Source organism: Peromyscus leucopus, chromosome 1 (genome assembly GCF_004664715.2).
Source record: "Peromyscus leucopus breed LL Stock chromosome 1, UCI_PerLeu_2.1, whole genome shotgun sequence".
Lineage (NCBI taxonomy): Eukaryota > Metazoa > Chordata > Mammalia > Rodentia > Cricetidae > Peromyscus > Peromyscus leucopus.
The window spans coordinates 26,145,930-26,170,603 of NC_051063.1; the positions used below are offsets into that span (position 1 = coordinate 26,145,930).

At 38.7% G+C, this 24,674-nt stretch overlaps 1 protein-coding gene and 2 non-coding genes across 3 annotated transcripts in view; all 3 read left to right on the forward strand.

Annotated features, from left to right (window-relative positions):
• Positions 1-370: 370 nt before the first annotated feature.
• Eif3a (eukaryotic translation initiation factor 3 subunit A) overlaps positions 371-24,674 on the forward strand; it is a 32,969-nt gene continuing 8,665 nt past the window's right edge. The window contains exons 1-17 of the mRNA XM_028860759.2: positions 371-535; positions 8,105-8,295; positions 8,442-8,578; positions 9,149-9,312; positions 11,278-11,477; positions 12,798-13,006; positions 14,621-14,792; positions 16,185-16,289; positions 16,652-16,750; positions 18,278-18,394; positions 18,603-18,788; positions 19,025-19,372; positions 19,877-19,981; positions 20,290-20,403; positions 21,078-21,200; positions 22,492-22,645; positions 24,339-24,523. Coding sequence (XP_028716592.1) covers positions 487-535; positions 8,105-8,295; positions 8,442-8,578; positions 9,149-9,312; positions 11,278-11,477; positions 12,798-13,006; positions 14,621-14,792; positions 16,185-16,289; positions 16,652-16,750; positions 18,278-18,394; positions 18,603-18,788; positions 19,025-19,372; positions 19,877-19,981; positions 20,290-20,403; positions 21,078-21,200; positions 22,492-22,645; positions 24,339-24,523 — 2,658 coding nt within the window. The 5' untranslated portion in view covers positions 371-486. The remainder of the gene's footprint in view (positions 536-8,104; positions 8,296-8,441; positions 8,579-9,148; positions 9,313-11,277; positions 11,478-12,797; positions 13,007-14,620; positions 14,793-16,184; positions 16,290-16,651; positions 16,751-18,277; positions 18,395-18,602; positions 18,789-19,024; positions 19,373-19,876; positions 19,982-20,289; positions 20,404-21,077; positions 21,201-22,491; positions 22,646-24,338; positions 24,524-24,674) is intronic.
• On the forward strand, positions 16,396-16,522 carry LOC114686129. The gene has a single exon (XR_003733536.1). It is a non-coding gene; the product is annotated as a small nucleolar RNA SNORA19 (small nucleolar RNA).
• On the forward strand, positions 17,846-17,976 carry LOC114686128. The gene has a single exon (XR_003733535.1). It is a non-coding gene; the product is annotated as a small nucleolar RNA SNORA19 (small nucleolar RNA).

Here is a 24,674-nt window from a genome sequence, read left to right on the forward strand (position 1 = left end):
ATGTGATCTTATCTTAATACGGCCTGCCCCCGCGCCATTCATTTTGGAAATGATTGTGTCGACAATGCCTTTTCTCGTCGCAGATCTGACCGCAAATTCCCCTTTCCCACCCCATGTTCGTTGGAGCACCGCCGTCCCGGGGAAACTGTCTCTACGGTCCCCTCCCGCGCCCCAAAGAGGTACACAACAGTTCGCGCCACACGGTACCCGCCGCCACGTCAGCCCGCGCTCGCGACAACAGCGCGCCTGCGCGCGGAGAAAGTCTGAGCATGCGCAGAGGCCCGCCCCCTACATCCGGGGCTCGGGCGGCGGCGGTGCGGCCGCAAGGGAATCACGTGGCTCCTTCCTTTCCGTCTCTGGCCGGCTGGGCGCGGGCGACTGCTGGTGAGGCGCGTGGAAGCTCGCGCTAGTGCCCCTCCGCCTCCTCTCCCGGTCCGGGCCACTAGGGAGTTCGCTGACGCCGGGTGAGCTGAGCCTACCGCCAAGATGCCGGCCTATTTCCAGAGGCCGGAAAATGCCCTCAAGCGCGCCAACGGTGAGTACGGCAGCAGGTCACGCCGCACAGTGCCGACCCGAGGCTTGGGAGGTCGAGGGCCCGGGCCTGCTGTCCGCGGCCCGCAGCTCGGGCAGTGGAGGCCAGTGATCTCGGTCGCCGCCACCCCGGCCGGGTCTCCACATGGCCTCCCCACTCAAGCGGGCCGCGGCGGAAAGCGCGGATCAGGAACCGTCGCCCCCGGCCTGTCTGCCCTAGCTGCCGCCTGATGCTTGCGTCGCGAGGCCGCGGCGGAGGTCAGGTCTCTCTGGCCCTGCGATCCTTGCCCTCGATTGGGCCCCCCCGCCGGCTTTTCAGACCGGCGGGCTGCTTGGGAAGCCCCGCGCTCCCTGCCGCCATCTGGGAGTGCCGGGGAGGAGGAAACATGGCTCCCTCCCGGGGACAATGCACGCGAGAACCTCGGCTCCACCTCCCGCCGGGCCGAGAACCTGACTAGTGTATCTCCACCCCACCTCTGAGGCACGTCTGGCCCCAGGTCCCACGCAGAGGCCTGCTGGGTCATGGTTCACTTCCCTTACAGAGTCGCTAGTTTGCACTTCAGGCCTCGGATCCATTAACTTGTTTCCTGTCCTCTCCTCCCCCTCCCCCCTCCGGTATTTATTAGGGTCAGTTCGAAAGCCTATTCTGAATCACGAAAAGTTAATATTCTTTAGGGATTTAAAAATGGTTCTCCCCAGACAAGCCTCTAGAAAAACTGTTTCTCCAAGGTCACTTGGGAGTGTCCGGAAACTAAAACCAAGGTCTCTTGATATCCAGATCAGGTTTTTTGTTTTTTTGTTTGTTTTTATGTTTTTCTCCTTTTTTCTTCTTTCCGAAGCGCCATCGACTGCTATTTCTATTTCCATACGTGTGCTTAAGCCCTGGGCTTGCAGGAAAGACTTGTTCTGATCGCTTCAGTTGACATTGTGTGGTGGAAAAGTCGTGTGCACATCTCTCATCTTTAAAAACTGCTTTTAAAAAATCCTAATTCTGTAGCTGTCCCCCTTTTAACTCCCCCAGTCCAAACAGATAAACCATGTATGTTGAGGATTTATGTTTGGCAAGGTTGTTAAAAGTGGAGATTTCATTTTGTGAAAAGGCCTTTTGAGTCAGTACTATAAAGGAATATTGCTGATAATATGTCAGGAACAAAAATGTTTTGGTTACATACTTCTGACATGTATTTTTTTTGTGGATAGGGAATTGCACCTTTGAATTGTAGTAGAACTTAGAAAAACTGCAAGTTGCTGATAACTAACCCAAAGCTGCTAACACTAATTTAATTTATTATTGAAATCAGAACTGTAGCTAAGTTAGGACTTCGGATGTTTTGAAACTTAGAATTACATTGTGCTGTAGGAAATGGAATTGGGTGGACTTACTAGGTATAGCTGTTATTTTATTTGTAACATTCACCAGTGGGTATTTTTTTCCCATGGTAGTCTACTTAAACCACTACAGTCTTTGGCCTACATACATCCATAGTAATATGCTGACCTTGTTTTTCTCCTGTTTGGAATTTTCATGTGAACTTACTAGTTCAATAACTTTTAAAGTAGGAAGGTTACATAATGTGTTCTAAATTTCTTTTTACTGTTTCTCAGTTGAAGTAGACCTGATTAATGATGAGCAAGTTGAGGACAGTATCAGTAAAGTCCTGTGTGGGTGAAGTGGATCTGCTGTATTGACCTCTTGCTGCAGCCTCATTACAGTGTCTGGAGTCCCTTAGCTCCCAAGGGACTTGACATGAGCAGGTTGTCTTTCACACATAACACCGTTTATAGAAGGTTAAGTAGAATGATAAAGGGACTTTTCACATCTCAGAAATCTTGCTTACCTAAATGTTTTATCTGTAGCATCTGTAACCCCACAATATTTAGACCTAGTCTATTTAATTATTTTAATAAAATTAAATAAAATAGCCCTTCAAGTCACCTTAAGTGGTAATTTTGAGGGAAAAATGTCAAAGCCTTTCATTTTACACTCACACCCTACAACTCCTGCCTTAAGAGATAAAGTTGTTATTGAAACCCCACAACTGACTAGTAACATTATAGCTTAGATAGATACTTGCACAGATTAGGGAAAAATGAAGGATTGATATGAACCTTTTTTTTATTGGTAGACATAGTTTCAATCATGTCCTAAAGAATGCTAGTAATTCTACACTTGTTCTTGTTTCAGTCATGTCTGTAGAATGCTAGTAATTCTACACTTGTTCTAGTAGTACATATAAGTCTAGATTTCAGTTTTTAGATTCTTAATCTTGGAATTATTTAAATGTTGAAATAATTCCTTCTAGCCTCAAAAGCCTTCCCATCCCATTAACTAGGTAATTTCAAGGAACTAAATCTCCATGTTTATAAGTTGGAGTAAGGACAACTCAACCATGGGTCATTGTGAAGCGTTTGTTCCAATTTCAGTTTTTTGTTTAAAAACATTCATGTGCCCCCCCCATTTTTCTTACTTATTGTGGGGGGGGGAGTGAGGGTGTCTTATCCCATAATTTTGTGTGTTTTGAGCCAGGTTCTCTTATGTAGGCCTGGCTGTTCTGAATCCACCTACTGAGTGCTGGGGTTTTATATTTAAGTGTGCTTCCTTCAGTTTATTTGAGACTTTCAGAGTTAGAAAGGATGAGTTTTGAACCTAGACTTATCATTGAAGGTGTATTTATTTTTGTGTGGTTTTGTTTTAGTGCCAGAGTCTTACTAGGTAGCCCAGGTTGTCCTCGACTTGATATGCTGCTTCAGCCTCCTGTGGTAATGATACAGATTTGATTCTACATCAAGCTTCTAAGCATGATATTAAGAAACCACACTAACAAACAGCTGTAACTCCAATTGAAAGGGATCTGTCCTGACATATAAAGGCATGCATGTGGGGCACATACAGGCAAAACACTCATACACATAAAAAAAAAAAAAAAAAAAAACCTAGTATTTTTTTTTTTTAAAGTAAAGAAACCTCAGTTCCATTAAAAAAATACATTGGGAAAGTGGATTATTCTTAACATTTCCAGTGTTTTGTATTTTATTTTATTATGGGTTCAGTCCTTAACTTTAACTTGATTTGTATTTTATATTGTAAACATTAAATAATAGTTTGAAAATTTAAATCCTTAGTGTGAAATAGAGGGTTGGGTATATGGGTAGAGTATGTCATTGTAGTGTTGCTGTTACAATTTTCTTTTTATTTCATATGTATGTTTTGCTTGCAAGTAGTGCCCTATTGGAAGTCAGAAGAGGGTGTCAGGAAGTGTTGGATCGCCCTGGAACTGAAGTTATAGATAATGTGAGAGGTGCTGGGAATAGAACGGAGGTCCTTGAAGAGTAACCAGTGTTGTAAACTGCTAAGCCATTTCTCCAGTCCTGCTGTTATGGTTAACTTTAGTTTAAATTGCTTTGAAAAACACCTAAAGAAACATGGAAAACAACCTTAGGTACACTTCAGGAAGAGGCTGGTACTTAAAACAGACTTTCTGGTTCCAATATAGTATCTAGCTGTACTTCTTTGTTTCATTTGATAAGATTTTGGGGTAGCAGTGTGGCTGAAATGAAGATGGTCTTTCCCACATAATGTTGAGTTTATATTTGTTTGTATGTGAATACTGTTTGATATGTAAGGGGTGGGGCTAGGGTTGCATCTTTTGCCTGGCATACCAGAAGTTAGACCCTAGGTTTGGGCTCCAACACTGGAGGGGAAAATTGCTGATAAATAAGAACACTCAATATTTTGTAAAGATGCTTAGTTTTTGATATGTTATGAAATGTCCAGGTCTAAAACTTAGTATGTTGGAGAGCTGGAGCAGTATTGTTTCACTGGAGGAACTGGGAAGCACCATTCCTGAAACCTTAGTCATTAAACCTGTAGATCTAGTCAGCTCCCAAATAAGGAGCTTTTATGGCCTTCTGAGTGCATTAGTTAGTGTTTTACTTGTATATATGTGCACCTATGTGTCTGGTGTCCATGGAGTTCAGAAGACAGGCTATCAGATCCCCTGGAACCGGAGTTACAGATAGTATTGAGCTACCATATGGATCCTGGGGACAGAACTTGGGTGCTCTGAAAGAGCAACAAGTGTTCTAAAGCACTGACCACCTACCTACCTCTCCATCATCAGTGCTGTCCATTAAAAACAAAACAAAACAAAAAAAAAACTGGTACTGAGAATTAGACTCAGGGCTTTTAACAATCTTACTTTAAGTCAGAATATCCCAAATTCAGAAAAAAATTGTTTGCTCAAGATTATTTTTTGTTTCTTTAGGGGGTGGTGGATGGAGAAAGGGATTTACTGTGTAGAAGTCCACCTGCCTCAGTCTCCCTGCTGGGATTAAAGTATGGGCCACCACCCCTGGCCCCAAGACTATTCTTTAGGAGGAAAATAAACTTTTTTTTTTTTTTTTTTTTTTAAAATGGAGATATACTAAAACCAGTATTTTAACTCCTTCAAATTATGTTTTAAATGTGCGAGTGGGCCGGGGCGGTGGTGGTGCACGCCTTTAATCCAGCACTTGGGAGGCAGAGCCAGGCAGATCTCTGTGAGTTCGAGGCCAGCTTGGGCTACCAAGTGAGTTCCAGGAAAGGCGCAATGCTACACAGAGAAACCCTGTCTCGAAAAACAAAACAAACAAACAAAAAAGTGCAAGTGGAAGCTTGTATTTGTGTGTGAAATTCAGCATTTTCTGATTTTATCTTTTTGTTTTTTTGCAGCAGCCTCCCAAGTGCTAGGATCACTGGTATAAGCTACCACTCCTGGCTTAAAATTACTAAATTTAAAAATGAGTTTAACCAGTTGACTAGATTAAATATTTTCTACTATTTGTGTGAAGTGGGGAGGAGGGAGGGGGAAGGACAAAAAAAAATACATATTTTTAATCTAGAGCCACTTTTGTTGACTGAATTTTTAAAGGTGCTGCATATATAAAATTTAAGACAGCAACTAGATTTGGAAATGTTACTACACACAATGCCTTCAAACTCAAAGTCAAGTTACTTTGCTCTATAGTCTGTATTTTTATTTTTATTTTTTTATTTTTTTTTTTTCTTGGTTTTTCGAGACAGGGTTTCTCTGTGTAGCTTTGCGCCTTTCCTGGAACTCACTTGTAGCCAGGCTGCTCGACTCACAGAGATCGCCTGCTCTGCTCCGAGTGCTGGGATTAAAGGCGTGCGCCACCACCGCCCGGCTTTTTTTTTTTGTTTTTTGAGACAGGGTTTCTCTGTGTAGCTTTGCGCCTTTCCTGAAACTCACTTGGTAGTCCAGGCTGGCCTCAAATTCACAGAGATCCACCTGGCTCTGCCTCCCGAGTGCTGGGATTAAAGGCGTGCGCCATCACCGCCCGGCTGTATTTTTAAAACTAACCTTAATTTAAATTTATAAAACAGTTCTCACTTTCACAGAATCATTCAAAGATAATACAGATTTTTCACCATACCCAGTTGTCCTCATTAATGAACATCTTAAAACAATATGGTATATCCTTCATAACGAGCCAATAACCGAAATTATTTTTGTTTTGTTTAAGATGTAAGATCTTTGTAGCTCTGGAACTCACTAAGTAGACCAGGCCAGCCTCCAATTCACAGATCTTCCTGCCTCTGCCTTCCAGGTGCTGGAATCAAAGGCACGCACCAGTACCCCTGCCTAGCAATTGAATTATTAAGTGAAGTTTTTACTGTGTTCCAGTTATCCTACTTTGCCTATTGTCCTTTTGCCCTGGGATCCTGTCCACATACAGCATTTTATTTAGTTGTCATGTCTTGGTTGTCAGTGTCTCAGATTTTTCTGTTTTTTTTTTTTTTCTTTTTTTTTAAAATCACAGATTTGAGAAGTACGCCTATGTTTTGTAGAATGTCCTTTTTTTAAATCAGTTGGTGCTGTTTTAATGAGATTAACACATTCTCGGTACTTTACCAATCAATACCAAGAATTTATTTCTCTCATTTCTGGTGGCTGAAAAGTTCATGATAAATAAGCTAGCAGGTTCAGTATCTCTCAGGCGGAGATTAATGTGTCCCTTGCCCGATTAAAGAGATAGAACAAAAAGGAAGCTATCTATAAAAGCTACATGTTGCATTTAGAGGGTGGAACCCTTTGACCCAGTCACCTCTTTAAAGACTCAACTCTTAATAAAGCATTCCATTGGTCAGTACGTATCAAATCTGAAGTTTGGGGAGGACACATATATTTAGTCCATTGAATCCTAATTGGTGTTTCTCTTGATAATTGTTTTAGAAGTTTCTTTTAGGGTTTTTTTAAATTTTTGTTTTTTGTTTTTGTTTTTTGAGACAGGGTTTCTCTGTGTAGCCCTGGCTGTCCTGGAATGAGATCAGAGACCCTTTGAGTTCTGGGATTGAAGGCGTGTGTGTCCAGCAGCTCATTTTTCTTTCTTTTTTTTTTTGGAGCTGAGGATCGAATCATTTTTCTTTTTTAAGTTTTATTTTTTGAGATGGGCTACATAGAGAGACCCTGTCTCCGACCCTTTCCTTCAAAAGGAAAGGGTGTGTGTGTGTGTGTGTGTGTGTGTGTGTGTGTGTGTGTGTGTGTGTCCGTCTGTGTCCGTGTAAAATGCTGGAAGAGCCAGAAGAAGGCATTGTGTATCTTCTGGAGCTGAAAGTTACAGGCAGTTGTGAGCTGCTTGGTGTGGGTGCTAGACTTAGGTTCTGTGCAAGAACAGGGCATTTATTAACTGTTGAGCCATCTTCTCCAGACTCATGTATCCCTTCTTTCAGTTGCTTTCTTGTCTTTTTTTGGTGTGTATGTGACCTATTTACATGATTGGGGAGATTGACTGTCACATCTTCAAACTCATATCTATAACTATTCAATATAATCCCAATCAAAATCTTAGCAAGTTATTTTGTAGATTATTTTAAAATTTGTATGGAAAGGCTCAGACCTATGTCAGATTAGAGATACCAACTGACAAAGTTGGAACACTTACTGTCCAATTCCAAGACTTCACTGGATTTCCTTGAGAATAAGTTCATTTAAATGTAGTCAACTGGTCTTAAAGTAGATAGTAAAAGCAATCTATTGTTTTTCTACTTCATCATAAAATAATTTATCAGAAATGTAATTATCTACAGCAATGTGAAGTCATACTTACACTTTTAGTTTTTGGGGGAAGATATCCCCCCATCTGTGACTTCAGTTTCTGGAATTTTAAAATCACTGAGTTCTACATGGATGCTGTATCTTAAGATAATACTAATTTGTCATCATTATAAATGGATGATTATGAGATTGCTATTAGAAGCCAAACATGTTAAAAAAAAAAAGTTGGGAATGAGTTAGAAATTTAAATCAGTAAAGAGGCAAGATCTAAATTTTAAAAAGTTTTTCTTTTACATTTATTTATTTGTGCAAGTTAAGGGGACCTGCATATTCTTTGGTGTGCATGTGGAGGTCAGAGAACAATTTTCAAGAGTGGGTTCTCCTATTTAGGTTCTGAAGATAAAACTCAAAGAGGGTCAGTGTTGGCAGCTTTACCTATTGAGTCATTTCCTTGTTCTGTCATTTGGATTTTTATAAAAGTATGTACAGCTAATTTTAACTTTTAATTTTTTTTCCAGAATTTCTTGAGGTTGGCAAAAAGCAACCTGCCTTGGATGTTCTTTATGATGTTATGAAAAGTAAGAAACACCGAACATGGCAAAAGATACATGAACCAATTATGTTGAAATACTTGGAACTGTGTGTGGATCTTCGTAAGAGCCATTTGGCTAAGGAAGGTTTATATCAATATAAGAACATTTGTCAACAGGTACTGCGCTTGTTTTTGTGTTTTTAAAGTGCTTTTAGTAACTTTTAGAGGAATTTACCTTTCGAATTAAAGTTTTTATCTTGATTTGCTTTTTAAACATTCTTTTAGTTCATTGGAGAAAATTAAATTCATTTTTCTTCCTGTAGGTAAACATTAAATCTTTAGAGGATGTTGTTAGGGCATACTTGAAATTAGCAGAGGAGAAAACAGAAGCTGCTAAAGAAGAGTCCCAACAAATGGTGTTGGATATAGAAGATCTGGATAATATTCAGACTCCTGAGAGGTATGTGAGTTTAATCCCTTAGTAAATATTTTGATAGTTAGCAAAATGTTTTTCTTTTTTTTTAATTTTTACTTTTTGGTATTTCGAGACAGGGTTTTTTTTTTTTTTTTTTTTTTTTCTGTGTAGAGGAGGAATGTACTCTGTAGACCAGGCTGGCCTTAAACTCAAAGAAATTTCACTGTCTCTGCCTCCCAAGTGCTGGGATTAAAGGTGTTCGCCACCACCGTCCAGCACAATGTTTTTCTTTACATGGGCCACTATCACTCCCCACCCCCCCACCACTTGAAGGTAGGTGGTTATCAGAAAAAAACTGCTTATATTTGAAGTTTAAAATGTATACTTCAACCATGTAAGCAATATTTAAAATTTACACCTTAAGATAGAACATGCACTAAAATTTAAACACTTGTAATACAGACTGAGAATTCAGATACAGATGGTAAGGTACAGCTTGACTATATATATATGAGGTTGCGGGAAGCATTTCTGTATTTGTCATTGTTGGTTTGGGCTTTCAGGTCACAATAAAGTAAGAATCTAAAATAGTTTTCAATGCATTTTTCTTTGTAGTGTTCTCTTAAGTGCAGTAAGTGGGGAAGACACTCAGGATCGTACTGACAGATTGCTACTGACTCCCTGGGTCAAGTTCCTTTGGGAATCATACAGGCAGTGTTTGGACCTTCTACGAAACAATTCTAGAGTAGAGCGCCTTTACCATGATATCGCCCAGCAAGGTAAAATGACATTGTGAAATGTTAATAAACTGATTTGAAAAGTTAATTTTAGAATAGATTTTTGTAGATTAACTTCCTGTTCTCTATAGTTTTTAAAAACAACTAGTTTTATCCTTAGTGAAATGAGATTGACCTTTATTACACAAATAGCTTAAAAAAAGTTTTATCTTACGGGTTAATAGATTTCCATATAGATTGTTCTATTGACTTTTGAAGCCTTTCCTGCTTTTTTAAAGTTAAGTACACAGAGTAATAAGCTTTGTTATGGTATATTTTCATGTTATACTTCATTCTTGATCATCACCCTCCTCCTACTGCCAACTCCCTGACTTCTCTGTGTTGGCCCTATCTCCTCCCTCCAAAAGAAATCTCTTACCCCTACTTTCTACTTGGATAGCCTTATACACGAGGGTGTTTTTTTTTTTTGGCCTTTTTTTCCCCCTTGGGACAGTTTCTCTCTAGTCTTGGCTCTCCTGGAATTCATTTTGTAGACCAGGGTGGCCTTGAACTCAGGTCTGTCTGCTCCTGCTTCTTGAATTCTAGCATTAAAAGGACATACCACTATGTCAACCATGTTTCTCATTCTTAAGCATTATTGCTTAGTATTGATGTCACAGATCATTTTGTACTTGGTTATCTCTCAGCACACACTCTAAAAGGACTAGACTGACAGCATTTTTTTGCTGCAGTGCATGTAGCTTTATAACTGAGGACTACTTGACCCAACCCCCCCTGTTTTTTATACTTAAAAGTTTACATTTCTAGTCTTAAGGATGATTACCTCCTTAGTTTATTTCTGTGTCTGTCTGTCTTGTTTTCAGTTTAGTCCAGGCTAGGTTGGTCTAGGTTCTAAGGATTATAGGCACCCATCTACAACACCTGGCTCAGAAATTCTTTATGTGTTGGTAACTTTCAACTGTGACTGTTTCAAGTAGGAATATTTGAACCTGTGATTATTTGCATGTATAGCATATGTAGATATTCATGTCTCACAAACAAACTTGGGCTTTTTGCTGATTTGTAAAAAATACAGAGTTGAGGTTAAATCATATTACTTGTTTTAGGTCTGTTGAAATAGAAATACTGTTTATTTATTATTTTGAGACTGGATTTCTCTGTGTAACCTGATTGTTCTAGAACTTGCTCAGTAGACCAGGCTGGCCTTGTACTCAGAAATCTTGCCTGCCTTTGCCTTTTGAGTGCTGGGATCAAAGGCGTGTGCCACTATCACTCAGTGAAATACAGTTTGTAAGAGCAAAGATACTACATTAGATGTGTATTTTAATGATTGAGCAAGTAGTTCATATGTTCTCCTGTTTCTGTATTTGAAATTAGGTTAGGTAAATCCTCATTACGTAGTTTTCATTAGTACAAAAGCATGTTGCATTTTATGTATATTAGATATGTAAGTTCATTGTATTTCAACTTAGCAGTTTTTGTTCTTTTAGGTCTTTGAAGGTGACTCTTGCTTTGAATTTATTATTTTTTGTGTATGGGTGTTTTGACTGTATGTATGTATGTATGTATGTATGTATGTGTGTATACCATGTGCATGCCTGGTGCCTACAGAGGCCAGAAGAGGGCACGGGATTCCCTAGAACTGAAGTTATGGATGACCCTGAGCTGCCATGTGGGTTTAGAGACTCTAACTTGAGTTCTAGAGTAGCCAGATATTGAGCCATCTCTCTAGCTCCCGAGTCTTTTCTTTAATTTAAATTCTGTTCATTTCCTATTTGTAAATTTCTAGAACCATATTTTGGGCCAGGACTTAGGACCATGTCTTTTATTTTGCTCAGGATTTAGAGTGGTGGCATAGGTTCGTGGAGGGAGTTAAGACTGACATAGAGTAATGGTGAGCTTAGTGAATCTTGTTAATGTTGATCTTAATATGTGGCATATAAAACTTACTCAGATATTTAATTTGACAGAAAATATCTAATTCTTGTTTGACAATTATGCTTACAGCTTTCAAATTCTGCCTCCAGTATACTCGAAAGGCTGAGTTCCGCAAGCTCTGTGACAACTTGCGAATGCACTTATCTCAGATTCAGCGCCACCATAACCAAAGCACAGCAATCAATCTTAACAATCCAGAGAGCCAGTCCATGCATTTGGAAACGAGACTTGTTCAGTTGGACAGTGCTATCAGCATGGAACTATGGCAGGCAAGTTAACTATTAGCTTTGTACCATTCTCTCTCTCTCCCTTTAGTGTTGGTATTGGTTAATTTCAGTAGGTAATGTGAGAATTTAAGGTGGTCTAACAGCAGGAAAAGTTCTAGACAGGAAGTTCATAATTAAGTTTTTAATCGCTTGCAAAATCTGGGCCAAATCATGTAATCTATGCAAAAACAAAAATAAAAAACTCGACATCATGACTGCTGCACAAAATGTGGTTCTATGATTGGTACCATTCTGAGTTGGGTAGTCTGATTGATGAAAGAACTATGGAGAAAAATATTAAAAGATGGAGATATTTTTGTTGTTGCTGCTGTTGCTGTTCCCTTCCCTCATTTGGTTTTGGTGCCAGGAATTAGTACCTGTTTGTGTATGTGCATACTCTTCTGGACTAGGTACTGAACCCACAGCTTTGTCTTGACTTGGTAGACCAGCACTTCAATGAGTTAAATCTCCAACCCCCTGGTGCTGGTGGTTAAATCCATAGCCTTTCAAATGGTAGGCATGTGCAACACCACTGATGACATCTCTAGTTTCTACAAAGACTATTAAATAGTAGTTCCCTCATAATTTTGTTTTATTCTGATAATACATTGTGACTTTATTGTACTTTATGAGCATTTGTTGATGATTAGAAGTTAAAAATGACACACTTACCCTTTTCCTTTGTTTGGAGAAGTGCTGCTTTAGCACCATGCATGGTGTATACAACTTTTAAGAGATAGCAGTGATGATTATGAAAAGCTTCCTGGCCCTTTCCCTCCTATGTAGGATATATTCACATCATTTTGGAGCTTTATAACTTGAGGGCTTCTAAATTTATTTAACATACAAGAGCTAGTTGAAATTATAGGGGGTTAACTGAAAAATTGGCAGTTTTTAGCTGAAATGTGTTTTAACTAAAAAGTATAAATGGGATTTAATTTTCTTCCTTTGCACATAGTATTTTTCCTTTTTTATAGGGACACCTATGTTAAACTACTACTTGTAGAGGACAAGCAAATATGATTATATTAGGAAAAATGTTCTAGGACAGCCAAAGCTGCACAGAAAGAGAGAAGCCCTGTGTTAAAAAACAAAACAACAAAACAATATTTCATAGATAGCATTTTTGTAATTATAACTATTTATCAGATACTATTTCAAAGATAGCATTTTTGTAATTATAACTTTCTCAGATTTATCAGACAGAAATAAAAACCATGTTAGGCATTTTATTTTCGATTTTTATTTATAATGTTTTAATTTCATAAAAGTGATTTGTCATTTGATTGTTTTTAATGAAGTGATTAATTTGTACATTTTTAGGAAGCCTTCAAAGCTGTGGAAGATATTCATGGGTTATTTTCCTTGTCTAAAAAACCACCTAAGCCTCAGTTGATGGCAAATTACTATAACAAAGTCTCAACAGTGTTTTGGAAATCTGGAAATGCTCTGTTTCATGCATCTACACTTCATCGTCTTTATCATCTGTCTAGAGAAATGAGAAAGAATCTTACACAAGATGAGATGCAAAGGTAAGAATGTTATAGTTAGATGGTAATGAAATTAAACTTCTAAGTGGTAGTGTGGTCCAAACCATGGAATCTTCGCTTCTGGACATTTTAGATTGGCTAATACTGTTGTGGTATATTGCTAGTGCTTGGTAGAGTGTTTAGCAGCTATCTCTAGGGACCAGGAGCAATCTCTAATTGTGACCACCAAGTGTCTCTGAGACATTGCTCTCCTTGGAGAGTATTCTTGAGCCATCTTCTACCTTTCCCGACCCCAGAAAAAAATGCCACCGGAAACCCAATTGAGAAAGTTGTGTATTCACAGAGGTAATGTTAACATGTGAACCTTTTATCCATGTATTGGTAGATCATCTTAGAGCAAGTTGGATACTTAGGTAATTCCATCAAGTTCTTTTCTTTCTTGGTTATAAAACAGTAACTGTAGTTAAAGCACTTGACTTGTGTTAGGTTATATCCTGGTAAATCTACTGGTAAGTTGAAAGAAAATGTGTTAAATAAGGATATATTAGACTGACCTACTATTAACAGTGTAGTATACTAGGGGCAGAAGAGGGTCTGTTTACTCTTAGGAATGCATGGCTGGTTAGGAGCTGTGGATCATTGATTGCTGCTGCTTTTTCAAAAATACTACACGTTATGTCACTAGCCTGGGAAAAGATAAAAATTTCCATTTCTTTTGTAGTATGGTAAAAAATATGGGCATGTGAGTCATAAAATGGATAGTATTTGGGAGATAGGCATGAAAACATATTTCAAAAATAAAAGAGTGTGTGCAACTTGTAGGCTATTAAAAAGAAAATCATAGTATAGGTTGAATGGTGGGGTGGCACATACCTCTTAGTACATGGACTGAGGCGGGAGGGTCAAAAGTTCAAAACTAGGCTAGCTTCAACTACATAGCAAGACCTCTTCCAACAAGGAAAAATCTACAACAAACCCTATCACATATAGCTTAATTTCTTTTCAGTTGCTTTCTTTTTTCTTTCCTTTTTTGGTCAAGCTAGGAATGGAACCTATTGTCTTACACAAAATAGGCAATTCACATGTCACCTTTTTTGCCCTTGTATTAGTAAACTGGCTTTTTAAAATGTGTATCTGTTTTTCTTAGTTTTGTAGAAGAATATGAAATCAACCAAATGGTTTTCCTTAAGGGAGTTAATGCTGTTCTTCCCATGAATGCTGTAATATTGGTTAGCAGCAGCAGGTCATTTACTCCTGAGTTATGTTGTGAAGGCTCCTGGGCACCTATGCAACTTAGCATTCTAAAGTGCAGACTTGTGTTTCAGGAAAGTAAAAAGTTAGGTTCTCTTTCCCCTTGCATTCTCTGTCATAATTGTGTTTACTTAAAGTCCATTTTCTTAGTTTCTAAAGCTACCTTTAATTATTTTGGTAAGGAAATGTGTCTTTACTGCTGTTGGGCCACATTCAACGTGTTGATGAGTTTATAAGGATTCATTTCCTCAAGGTTCAGTTTTCTAATACTGTGATATGCTGGAATAACTAGTATGAATGCAGCTGTCCATGGTGTGCTTGTGTATATTTTGTTGATGGCATACAATAGATAATTAAAGAGAAACACATTTATAATATTAACAAATAAAACTTTGTTCACCACAGAATGTCCACTAGAGTCCTTTTGGCGACTCTTTCTATACCTATTACTCCTGAGCGAACTGATATTGCTCGACTTCTGGATATGGATGGTATTATAGTTGAGAAGCAGCGGCGCCTTGCAACACTGCTAGGTCTTCAAGCCCCACCCACACGAATCGGCCTTATTAATGATATGGTTAGTATAAGTCTGAGCATTTATTGCTTTGGAGAGAAAACTTTGTGGTAAGTTTTAATTCATGAGTAAATACTGGGAATTCAGATCACTGTTAGGCTTCTGATATGTGGACAAGGAACCAACCACTGATGAAATGGATATCTTGTTCATTTGAGGAAACTCATTAAAGCAGTGGTTCAGGGTATGTGGTGAGTTAGGTAGCTTTCAATTATACCTGAAAGTGTCTGCATGATACTGGTTCAGATCCCAGTGGACATCAAAACCCACTGGTAGTCTGAAATAGGGTAGTGATTGTATTTGCATATAATCTAATGCATAACCCCATGTAAGGTTGAAATATAATCTCCTAGAATACTTAAATTTATGCTATATTGTGCAATAATTATGCCATGTTTGGGTGATAAAAAAAGCGTTTAGGACAGATGTAATCTTTTTCATGAATATTATCTAAATATGATTGGCTGAGTATGTGTGTGGAACTTGATACAGGTGACCATAGCTCTTAACATAATACTGTTCTGTTAATGGACACTGAGTTTTCCAAATTTGACCTTGAGGAAAATAGAGCTATCCTGGTAATTTTGGTGATACTTCATATAAGAATAATTTGTTGGGCCTGGAGAGATGGCTCAGAGGTTAAGAGCACTGGCTGTTCTTCCAGAGGTCCTGAGTTCAATTCCCAGCAACCACGTGGTGGCTCACAACCATCTGCAATGGGATCTGGTGTCCTCTTCTGGCATGCAGGCAGAACACTGTATACATAATAAGTAAATAAATCTTTTAAAAAAAAAAAAAAAAGAATAATTTCTTGCCAGACAGTGGTGGCACACTCCTTTAAACCCAGCACTTGGGAGGCAGAAGCAGACAGATCCCTGAGTTTGAGGCCAGCCTGGTCTGAAGAGCGAGTTCCAGGATAGCCATAGGCACACAAAGAAACCCTGTCTCAAAACTAATCCCCCCCCCCCAAAAAAAAAAAAATGGGAGCTCGGTTATTTTGTGGTTTTGGATATGTAATTTGTGTTCATTGTAGTTGTCTTTGTAAATATTGTGTTACCCTTTAGTTGATTCTCTTCTCTTCTCTTCTCTTCTCTTCTCTTCTCTTCTCTTCTCTTCTCTTCTCTTCTCTTCTCTTCTCTCTCTCTCTCTCTCTCTCTCTCTCTCTCTCTCTCTCTCTCTCTCTCGGCTTTTATTCTCTTTTCAAGTTTTTTTTTTTTTTTTTGGTTGTTAATTATAGGTAGAAACAATATGGGTAATTATAGTAATGGTTTGGATTGTATTTGGTAAATTTATAGGGAACTGAGATCAGATAATTTTCTAGTTTTAGTTTGTAGTCCAGAATCTCTGCTGGAAATTTTTCTTTAGCAGTTAAACTTTTTACCTTTCTTACTATAGGTCAGATTCAATGTGTTACAATATGTTGTCCCAGAAGTGAAAGACCTTTACAACTGGCTGGAGGTAGAATTCAACCCGCTAAAACTCTGTGAGAGAGTCACAAAGGTAAGACTTGGCATGGGCGGTTTTTGTTCTTCACCACATGGTTGGCATTACTGCAATTGAGCATTATATTTGTCTAAAATAGAAGTGTTCCCCTATGTGTTGAGAAGTGCACATTTTATTGTCTTTTCTTCACATCAAGAGAAAAGATATTTCTGATGTGCTAAACAAACTTTTGGAGGTCAATTAGCAGCATGACTACATCTGCCACTGCTGTCAGTCACCTTCAGACAAGTATTGTTAGTGTCATTGGATGAAATTCGTATCTTTATATGCTGTTTTGTATATAAAGAAGTTGAAAGTGTAAACTGTGTCTGCTACATATAAACTATATATATTTTTTCTCAATTTAATTGATTTTATAGGTATTAAATTGGGTTAGGGAACAACCTGAAAAGGAACCAGAATTGCAACAATATGTACCACAACTACAGAACAATACCATACTCCGCCTTCTGCAACAGGTAAAATGCAAGCAAATGCCTTATGGAGAAATGAGATTTCTACTGTTGACTCTGTATCACTATTGAAAATATTTGTGTGTGTATGATACATGTAATATATATATATATAATATAATATGTATATGCACACACTTGCTTTGTTTATGTACACAAGTATGTGGAGACCAGAGGTGGATATCAGCTGTCTTTCCTCTGTTATCTGCTACTCTCTGTCTTGTATTTTGAGATTGTCATTGAACCTGAAGCTCACAGATAACCAGACTGGCCAACTCTGGGAATCTTCCCTCCCCTCCATAGCCCCTTTACTCTTTATTTTGATGACAAAACTGAAAAAATTAGACTTACGTGAAAGTCATCCCAATTTCTACTGCTCACATTTCTATATTTGTAATTTTGAAACAGAATCAATGACCTAACAACTGTTCTTCCTCTCCTACTTCTTTTTCTTTGTCAAATACTATGAATTTTCCTTAGATTTTGGGTTGTTGTTGACCTCTTCCACTCCACCCCCCCATAGAGTCTCACTGTTTGCTCTGGATATCCTGGAACTCACTATGTAGACCAGGCTGGCCTTGAACTCATAGAGATCGGCCTGCTTCTACCTTCCAAGTGCAGACATTAAAGGCATAAATCATTATGCCTGGGCCTGAGTTTTCCTTGCTAATATAGGGCTACCCTTTTCCTTTAAAAATCTACCTACACCATTTTTTCATAGTCTGAAAGTTCCATTTAGATATAGTAACAAACACACCAATTTCAGTGCCATTGGAACTCCATTAGGGTTTCCCCATTAGAAAGTGTTATAGCATCAAACACTTAACATGCATATACCTTTGCATATGATCAAGACTCCTGTAGGATATAGAATTAGTCACATAGTTTATGTAATTAAAACTTTAGCAGCTCCTGAGAGTATATTAATAAAGCATTTTCCCAGTAATGACTGGGTAGTCTTTCCTCTTGCTTACACTGGCTGTTAGTGTCTTTTTGTCTTGTTAGTTCAGTGTCATGGACTATGGTTGAGTGTTGCAGTTTATTAGTGGTATAAGTGCTTTGTACTTTATTTTCATTTGGTAAGGGAGTATTATGATGTGTTTGCACATTTCATTGACCTGCTTTCTTTTGAATATGTGAGCAGTGTTATTTCTTATGTGCTATACAAATACTTGAAGGATAATTAGCAGAATGACTTATATAGTTATGCTGTCAGTCTCCTTCAGACAAAAAAAAAATTGGAAGTATTTATATTAGGTAAGTAGCAGGCCTTTATCTACAAATATGTGGCCATTTAGGTTTTTTATTTATGAAACTAGGAATTCAGAAGATGGTTATGTGTAATATGATCATAGCATGTGATTGAAACTTCAGTTCTGATAGTCTACTGCTATGCCGAATTGTATGAACTTCATTTTTTTTTCCCTTTCTGGACAATGGGCATAATTTCTGCTTCCTCTAGCTACCAAGAAATTGCACGTAAAAAAGGTGACTAAATAGTAGCTGTTATTAACCCTGTGTTTTTTTGTGCAGGTGGCACAGATTTATCAGAGCATTGAGTTTTCTCGTTTGACTTCTCTGGTTCCTTTTGTTGATGCTTTCCAACTGGAACGGGCCATAGTAGACGCAGCCAGGCACTGCGACCTGCAGGTATGTGCTATAAGGGGGCACTGATGGCAGGTTAGAAGGTCTTTGTGAACTAGAAAGACACAAATCTTTAGCTTCTCTGCTTTTGGTACAATGGTAACCTTTTAAAAACTCTGTTGAGCAAATTCTCATTACTTTTAACTTTGGATTATTTCCTTCTCAAATGCAGTTGTAAATATAGTCTTGGTTACTGATAATTTAATTTTCAAAGGTTCGTATTGACCACACTTCTCGTACTCTGAGTTTTGGATCAGACTTGAATTATGCAACTCGAGAAGATGCCCCAATTGGTCCTCACCTGCAAAGCATGCCATCAGAACAAATAAGAAATCAACTTACAGCCATGTCCTCAGTGCTTGCAAAAGCACTTGAAGTCATCAAGCCTGCTCACATTTTGGTATGTGTCTTGAGGGGGGAATATGAGCTACAAAAGTTTTGAGGGACTTGTATATGTTTCAAAATATGGTTTGAGATGAAATCTGTGGAAGAGACTTGATGATTTCCTGTTCACTGGTGGTTGAGATGCTTTTGTCAAGACAGTCTTTTAACTGCCTTTCAGTGGGTAATATTTTTACTACTGCTGTCTAGTGCTAGAGTATATTTGTAATCTTTTAAAATGGATTTGTTTTGAAGCAAGAGAAAGAAGAACAGCATCAGTTGGCAGTTACTGCATATCTTAAAAATTCACGAAAAGAGCATCAGCGGATTCTGGCTCGTCGACAGACAATTGAGGAAAGGAAAGAGCGTCTTGAGAGTCTGAATATCCAGCGTGAGAAAGAAGAACTGGAGCAGAGGGAAGCGGAACTCCAGAAAGTACGGAAGGCTGAAGAAGAGAGGCTGCGCCAGGAGGCAAAGGAGCGAGAGAAGGAACGAATCCTTCAGGAACATGAGCAAATCAAAAAGAAAACTGTTCGGGAGCGGTTAGAGCAGATCAAGAAGACAGAACTGGGTGCCAAAGCATTCAAAGACATCGACATTGAAGTATGTAGCACATCAGCCATCAGGAGCTTCTTTACTCTTGAGCTCCCATTTGGCTAATTTTGATATTTCCTGATTGAATATCTATTTAAAGAAATGCAGGATTTGATTCTAGAAAGCAGTGACCTCAGGTGACTGTAAATTGTATTTATCTTTTATTTGTGGCCTGGAAGAGATGGCTGTACTGCTTTTTTCCAGAGGACCCAAGTTCAGTTCCCAGCACCCACATCAGGTGGCTTACAACCACCTCTTATTCTAGCTCCAGCTGGATTGAGCACTTAGGACATTCAGGTACCTGTACTTAAGTGCACATATACCCTTCCCCCATAGTTAAAAATAATCTTTATAAAGGAGTTATGACACCGTCTTTGATTTTAGCACTCAGGGGAGACAGGCAGGTAGATCTCTGAGTTCATGGCCAGCCAGGACTACAGAGAGAAATCCTGTCTCAAATAAATATAAACTAAAATATTTGTGATGACCATTCTGTCTTTGTGTTACCATCAGGACCTTGAGGAACTGGATCCAGATTTTATCATGGCCAAACAGGTTGAACAACTGGAGAAAGAAAAGAAGGAACTTCAGGAACGCCTGAAGAATCAAGAAAAGAAGGTAAATGAGAGGGTGGATTTTTTTTTTTTTTCTTTAGTTTTATATAAAAGGTCTCTAGTCTGGCCTCAAACTGTTTCTCCTGCCTAATGGGATTGTTAATCTTTTCACACGAGTTAAATAGAGTTATTTTGACTGGGCAGTGGTGGCGGTGGTACACACCTTAATCCTTGCACTTGGGAGGCAGAGGCAGGTGGATCTCTGAACTTAAGGACAGCCAGGGCTATATAGAGAAACCCTGCCTCTAAAATTAAAAAACAACAACAACAAAAGTTATTTTGTAAAACTGCTTTTGTTTTTATACCATTCAGATTGACTATTTTGAAAGAGCTAAGCGTTTGGAAGAAATTCCTTTGATAAAGAGTGCTTATGAGGAACAAAGGGTTAAAGACATGGACCTGTGGGAACAACAAGAAGAAGAAAGAGTAAGCATTTTTCATTTTGTTGTGGTATCGTGCTGTAAGCTAAGTTATAAGTCTGCAGTAAAACAGCTTTAAAATCTTTTGCTAGAAATTGTGCTTTAACAGCTGCTTACTAATAGTTTGGAAAGAGAAGTGTTCACAGTAGAGATTTAATATGAAACTGTAAGTCACAGCCTTGTGTGCATGTAAACAAGAGAAAGGTCATCCTTACGGGGGCTTTTGGCACCTGAAGTCTCAGAATCTATTATATGGAGATTTATAGGCCTTGTTTTGTCAGTTCTTCCTGTTTTATATAGGATAAATTGGGATTTTTGTGATAATTCTCTGCAAATATAAGGGTTTAAACTAAGTAGAAGTAGAAAATGCTACAGATCAAGTAATACTTGGGACAGTCTGGAGGCTTCTGTATTTTCATAGGACTGAGAAGAAAGTCTGACATTTTGCCTTAACTTCCAGTAAAATCAAATAGTTTTGTTCAAAACCTCCCTCATTAATGTCTTAGGGCTAATTTGCCTCTTGTTTTCCTGCCTTTTATTTTGGGGATCAATTGGGATGCTGTTGTCAAAAGATACAATGGGGAAGGACCAACTTCTCAGATTTAAAGAGTTTTAGAATCTTCTGGGGGTAATTTGGAAAACAAATGTTGTGGAGATTACCCTTGTGTTATGTACTTTCAGATTACTACAATGCAGCTAGAACGAGAAAAGGCTCTGGAACATAAGAATCGAATGTCACGAATGTTGGAAGACAGAGATCTATTTGTGATGCGGCTCAAAGCTGCCCGGCAGTCTGTGTATGAGGTGAGATTCCCGTGCGTAAGGGAAAGTTAACTTGTGAGCTTTGAGGTTTATTTTTATTTTTATTTCTCAGGATTCTCCCTTAACACATTGGCAGAATCTGTCTTGAGTTAAAGTGTAATGGATAATTATTCAATATTTCAGTAGGAAGAGTAGGGAAATCATCAAGAAATCATCTCAAGAAATGCTGATGTCCCAGGCAACCTAAGTCAGAAGCTCCTTTTCTAGTAAAAGGGGGACCTATAGGGTAACTTGCCTTGCTTGCTGACCTTGACCTTGATATCCTCCCTATGCTAATTCCTCCTGTTTTTCACCCTCCTGAATGTTTAAGGGAAGTTCCTTGTCTGTGTATCCTGCATAATGGGCGTTAACAGCTTAGATGCACGATTGTAAAACATTGGTAGCGAACTTCAGCTCTCTAGGGTTCTCCCATTGTGCTGTAAGCCTGTATTTAAGACCTTCTCCCTCCTTCAATAAACAGCATTCGGCATTAAAAAAAAGAAATGCTTCAAAGATGAAAGTTGATTTTTTTTCTCATTTGCTAGAAGTGTGGGTTTTTGAGATGGGGCCTTTTTGTCTTGCTGTGTGTGGTTTGACACTGAACCTCTGAAGGAGTGGAATTTCAGGAACAAACACCACAAGGCAACTCCAGATTCATGTGTGCTTTTAAGTTGTGTTTTTACTATTTGATTCAGGAATGAACTAGATCAAGACTGGGCATGGTGGTGTACACTTTTAATCCTAGCACCTGGGAGGCAGAGGCAGGCAGATCTCTGAATTGAGGCCAGCCTGGTTTACATAGTGAGTTCTAGGGTAGCCATGACTATGCAGAGACCCTGCCTTTAAAAAAAAAAAAAAAAAAAAAAAAAAGAAGCAGCAGCGATGAACTAAATCAAAGTTATTTTGTTAGAGTTATTTTGTTAGAGTTCTTACTCATTTTCTTATAAGTAAAATGTAAATAGGTTTTTTTTTTTTTTTTTTTTTTTTTGAGGTAGGAAATAGAACTGGAAATTGAACCTATGGCCACAGGTGTGCCAGGCAAAGTACTCTGCTCTCAGTCCAGTGTGTAGATTCAGTATATGTCACTATGTAGATTCAGTGTGTTACTCAGTATTCTAAAAACTTGACACACTACACACTGATGAAATTTATTTACCCTTTAAGAGCTTCTGCTTTTGTATTTATTTGGTGGCCACTTTCTATGGCTTTCAGATCTTGTAAGCTTACAAGTGTAAAAGTGTATTCCTGGTTTATATTTTGAACAAACTTGACCTTTGGGGGATATAATTCACAGGAAAAACTGAAACAGTTTGAAGAACGGTTAGCAGAAGAAAGGCATAATCGCCTGGAAGAACGGAAAAGGCAACGAAAAGAAGAACGTAAAATAACTTACTACAGAGAAAAGGAAGAGGAGGAACAGAGGAGGGCAGAAGAACAGATGCTAAAAGGTAAACCATTTAGATAATATTATTTAGAAAACAAAAGAATCTGTATATTTGGTCTCTTGACAATAGAGATAACCCAATGCATGCTATGTGTAAGTGCTGTTTTCTCTATCAACCTATATCTACATACTTAAAAATGGATACTTTTTCCCCTCTTGGGGTTTTAGTATCCTGTGTTATTAATGATTATTACATATGTGGTTCTATACCTGGAATCTGAGAGATACAGTAAGAATTTTTTTCTAGTTTGTTTTCTGTTGCTGTGATAAAATACTGACCAGAAGTAGCTTGGGAAATGAGGAGATGATTTATTTGGATTCCTTTATCATTCTCCACATTGAGGGAAGTGAGAGGAGATTCTGTCAAGGGGCTCAAGGTAGGAACCTGGAGACAAACTGAATCAGAGACCATGGAGGAGAGTTGCTTCCTAGCTCACTCCTATGACATGATCAGCTACCTTTCTTATATAGTCCAGGTACACCTGCCCAGGGATGATGGTATTGTCCACAGGGAGGCCCCCCCACAGCAATTAGCATTCAAGAAAATATCCCCACAGACATGCCCATGGGCCACTCGGATAGAGGCAGTTCCTAGATCAATACTCTTTATTCCCAAGTATGTCTAGATTTGTGTCAACTGAACTAAAACTATGACTGGATTTTAGTATCATCCTAAATCATTTGTTTGAGTCTCAACTGCTATTTTTTGATTGCCAACTATTTGAGATTTCTTTAAATTTTTGTTCATTAATGAGTGTGTATGGTGTATACGTGGCAGGTACACAGGTGGAGGTCAGAGGCCAACTTTGAGGAATCAGTTTTTCTCTTTTAATTTTTATCTAGGTTCTGGGGATTAAATGCATACAGTTAGTTTATTTGTAAATGTTTTTACCCGCTGAGCCATCTTGCAGGCCTTGTTTTTAATATTCTTTTGTTGTTGTTTGTTTTTTCAAGTGGCCTATAGAGATCTGCCTGCTTCTGCCTCCTAAGTGCTGGGATTAAAGTCATTCACCACTACCACCTGGCTTGTTTTTATTTTTATTTTTTATTTTTATATTTATTTATTTACTTATTCATTCATTCATTATTTATTTATGGTTTTTTGAGACAGGGTTTGTCTGTGTAGCTTTGCGCCTTTCCTGGAACTCGCTTTGGAGACCAGGCTGGCTTCGAACTCACAGAGATCCACCTGCCTCTGCCTCCTGAGTGCTGGGATTAAAGGCGTGTGCCACCACCTCCTGGCTTTGTTTTTATTTATTTTTTTGAGACAGGGTTTTTCTGTGTAGCTTTGGAGCCTTTCCTGGAACTCTCTTTGGAGACCAGGCTGGCCTCGAACTCACAGAGATCTCCCTGCCTCTGCCTCCCGAGTGCTGGGATTAAAGGCGTGCACCACTGCTTGGCTTGTTTTAATATACTTGCCTTTTAAAACTATTTAATTACTTATTTTTATTTTACGTGCATTGGTGTTTTTGCCTGTATGTATGTCTGTGTGAAGGTTTCAGATATTGGAGTTACAGGCATCTGTGAGCTGCCATGTGGGTGCTGGGAATTGAACCCAGGTCTTCTGGAAGATCATTCTGAGCCATCTCTCCAGCCCACCTTTAAAAACTCTTCTACATACCAGGAAAGCAGCCCTGATGGTGGTAAGGAAAGGATGGGTGGGAAGCACATTGGAATAACCTGATAAAATTTCATAGAGCGAGAAGAAAGAGAGCGTGCTGAGAGAGCAAAACGGGAGGAAGAACTTAGAGAATATCAGGAGAGAGTCAAGAAACTGGAAGAAGTAGAAAGGAAAAAACGGCAGAGGGAGCTGGAAATTGAAGAAAGAGAACGGCGCAGAGAGGAAGAGAGGAGACTTGGTGATGATCCACTTTCTAGGAAAGTGAGTACAGAAGTTATTCTCTTGGTTTCTCTTTAGTGCTGGAGAGGGAATTCAGACTCTTAAAAAGTCTCCTATTACTGAGCTGTCTTCCCAACCCTTGTGTATTTATTATTCTGTATTACATATAGATTCACCAATGAATTTTCTTGTG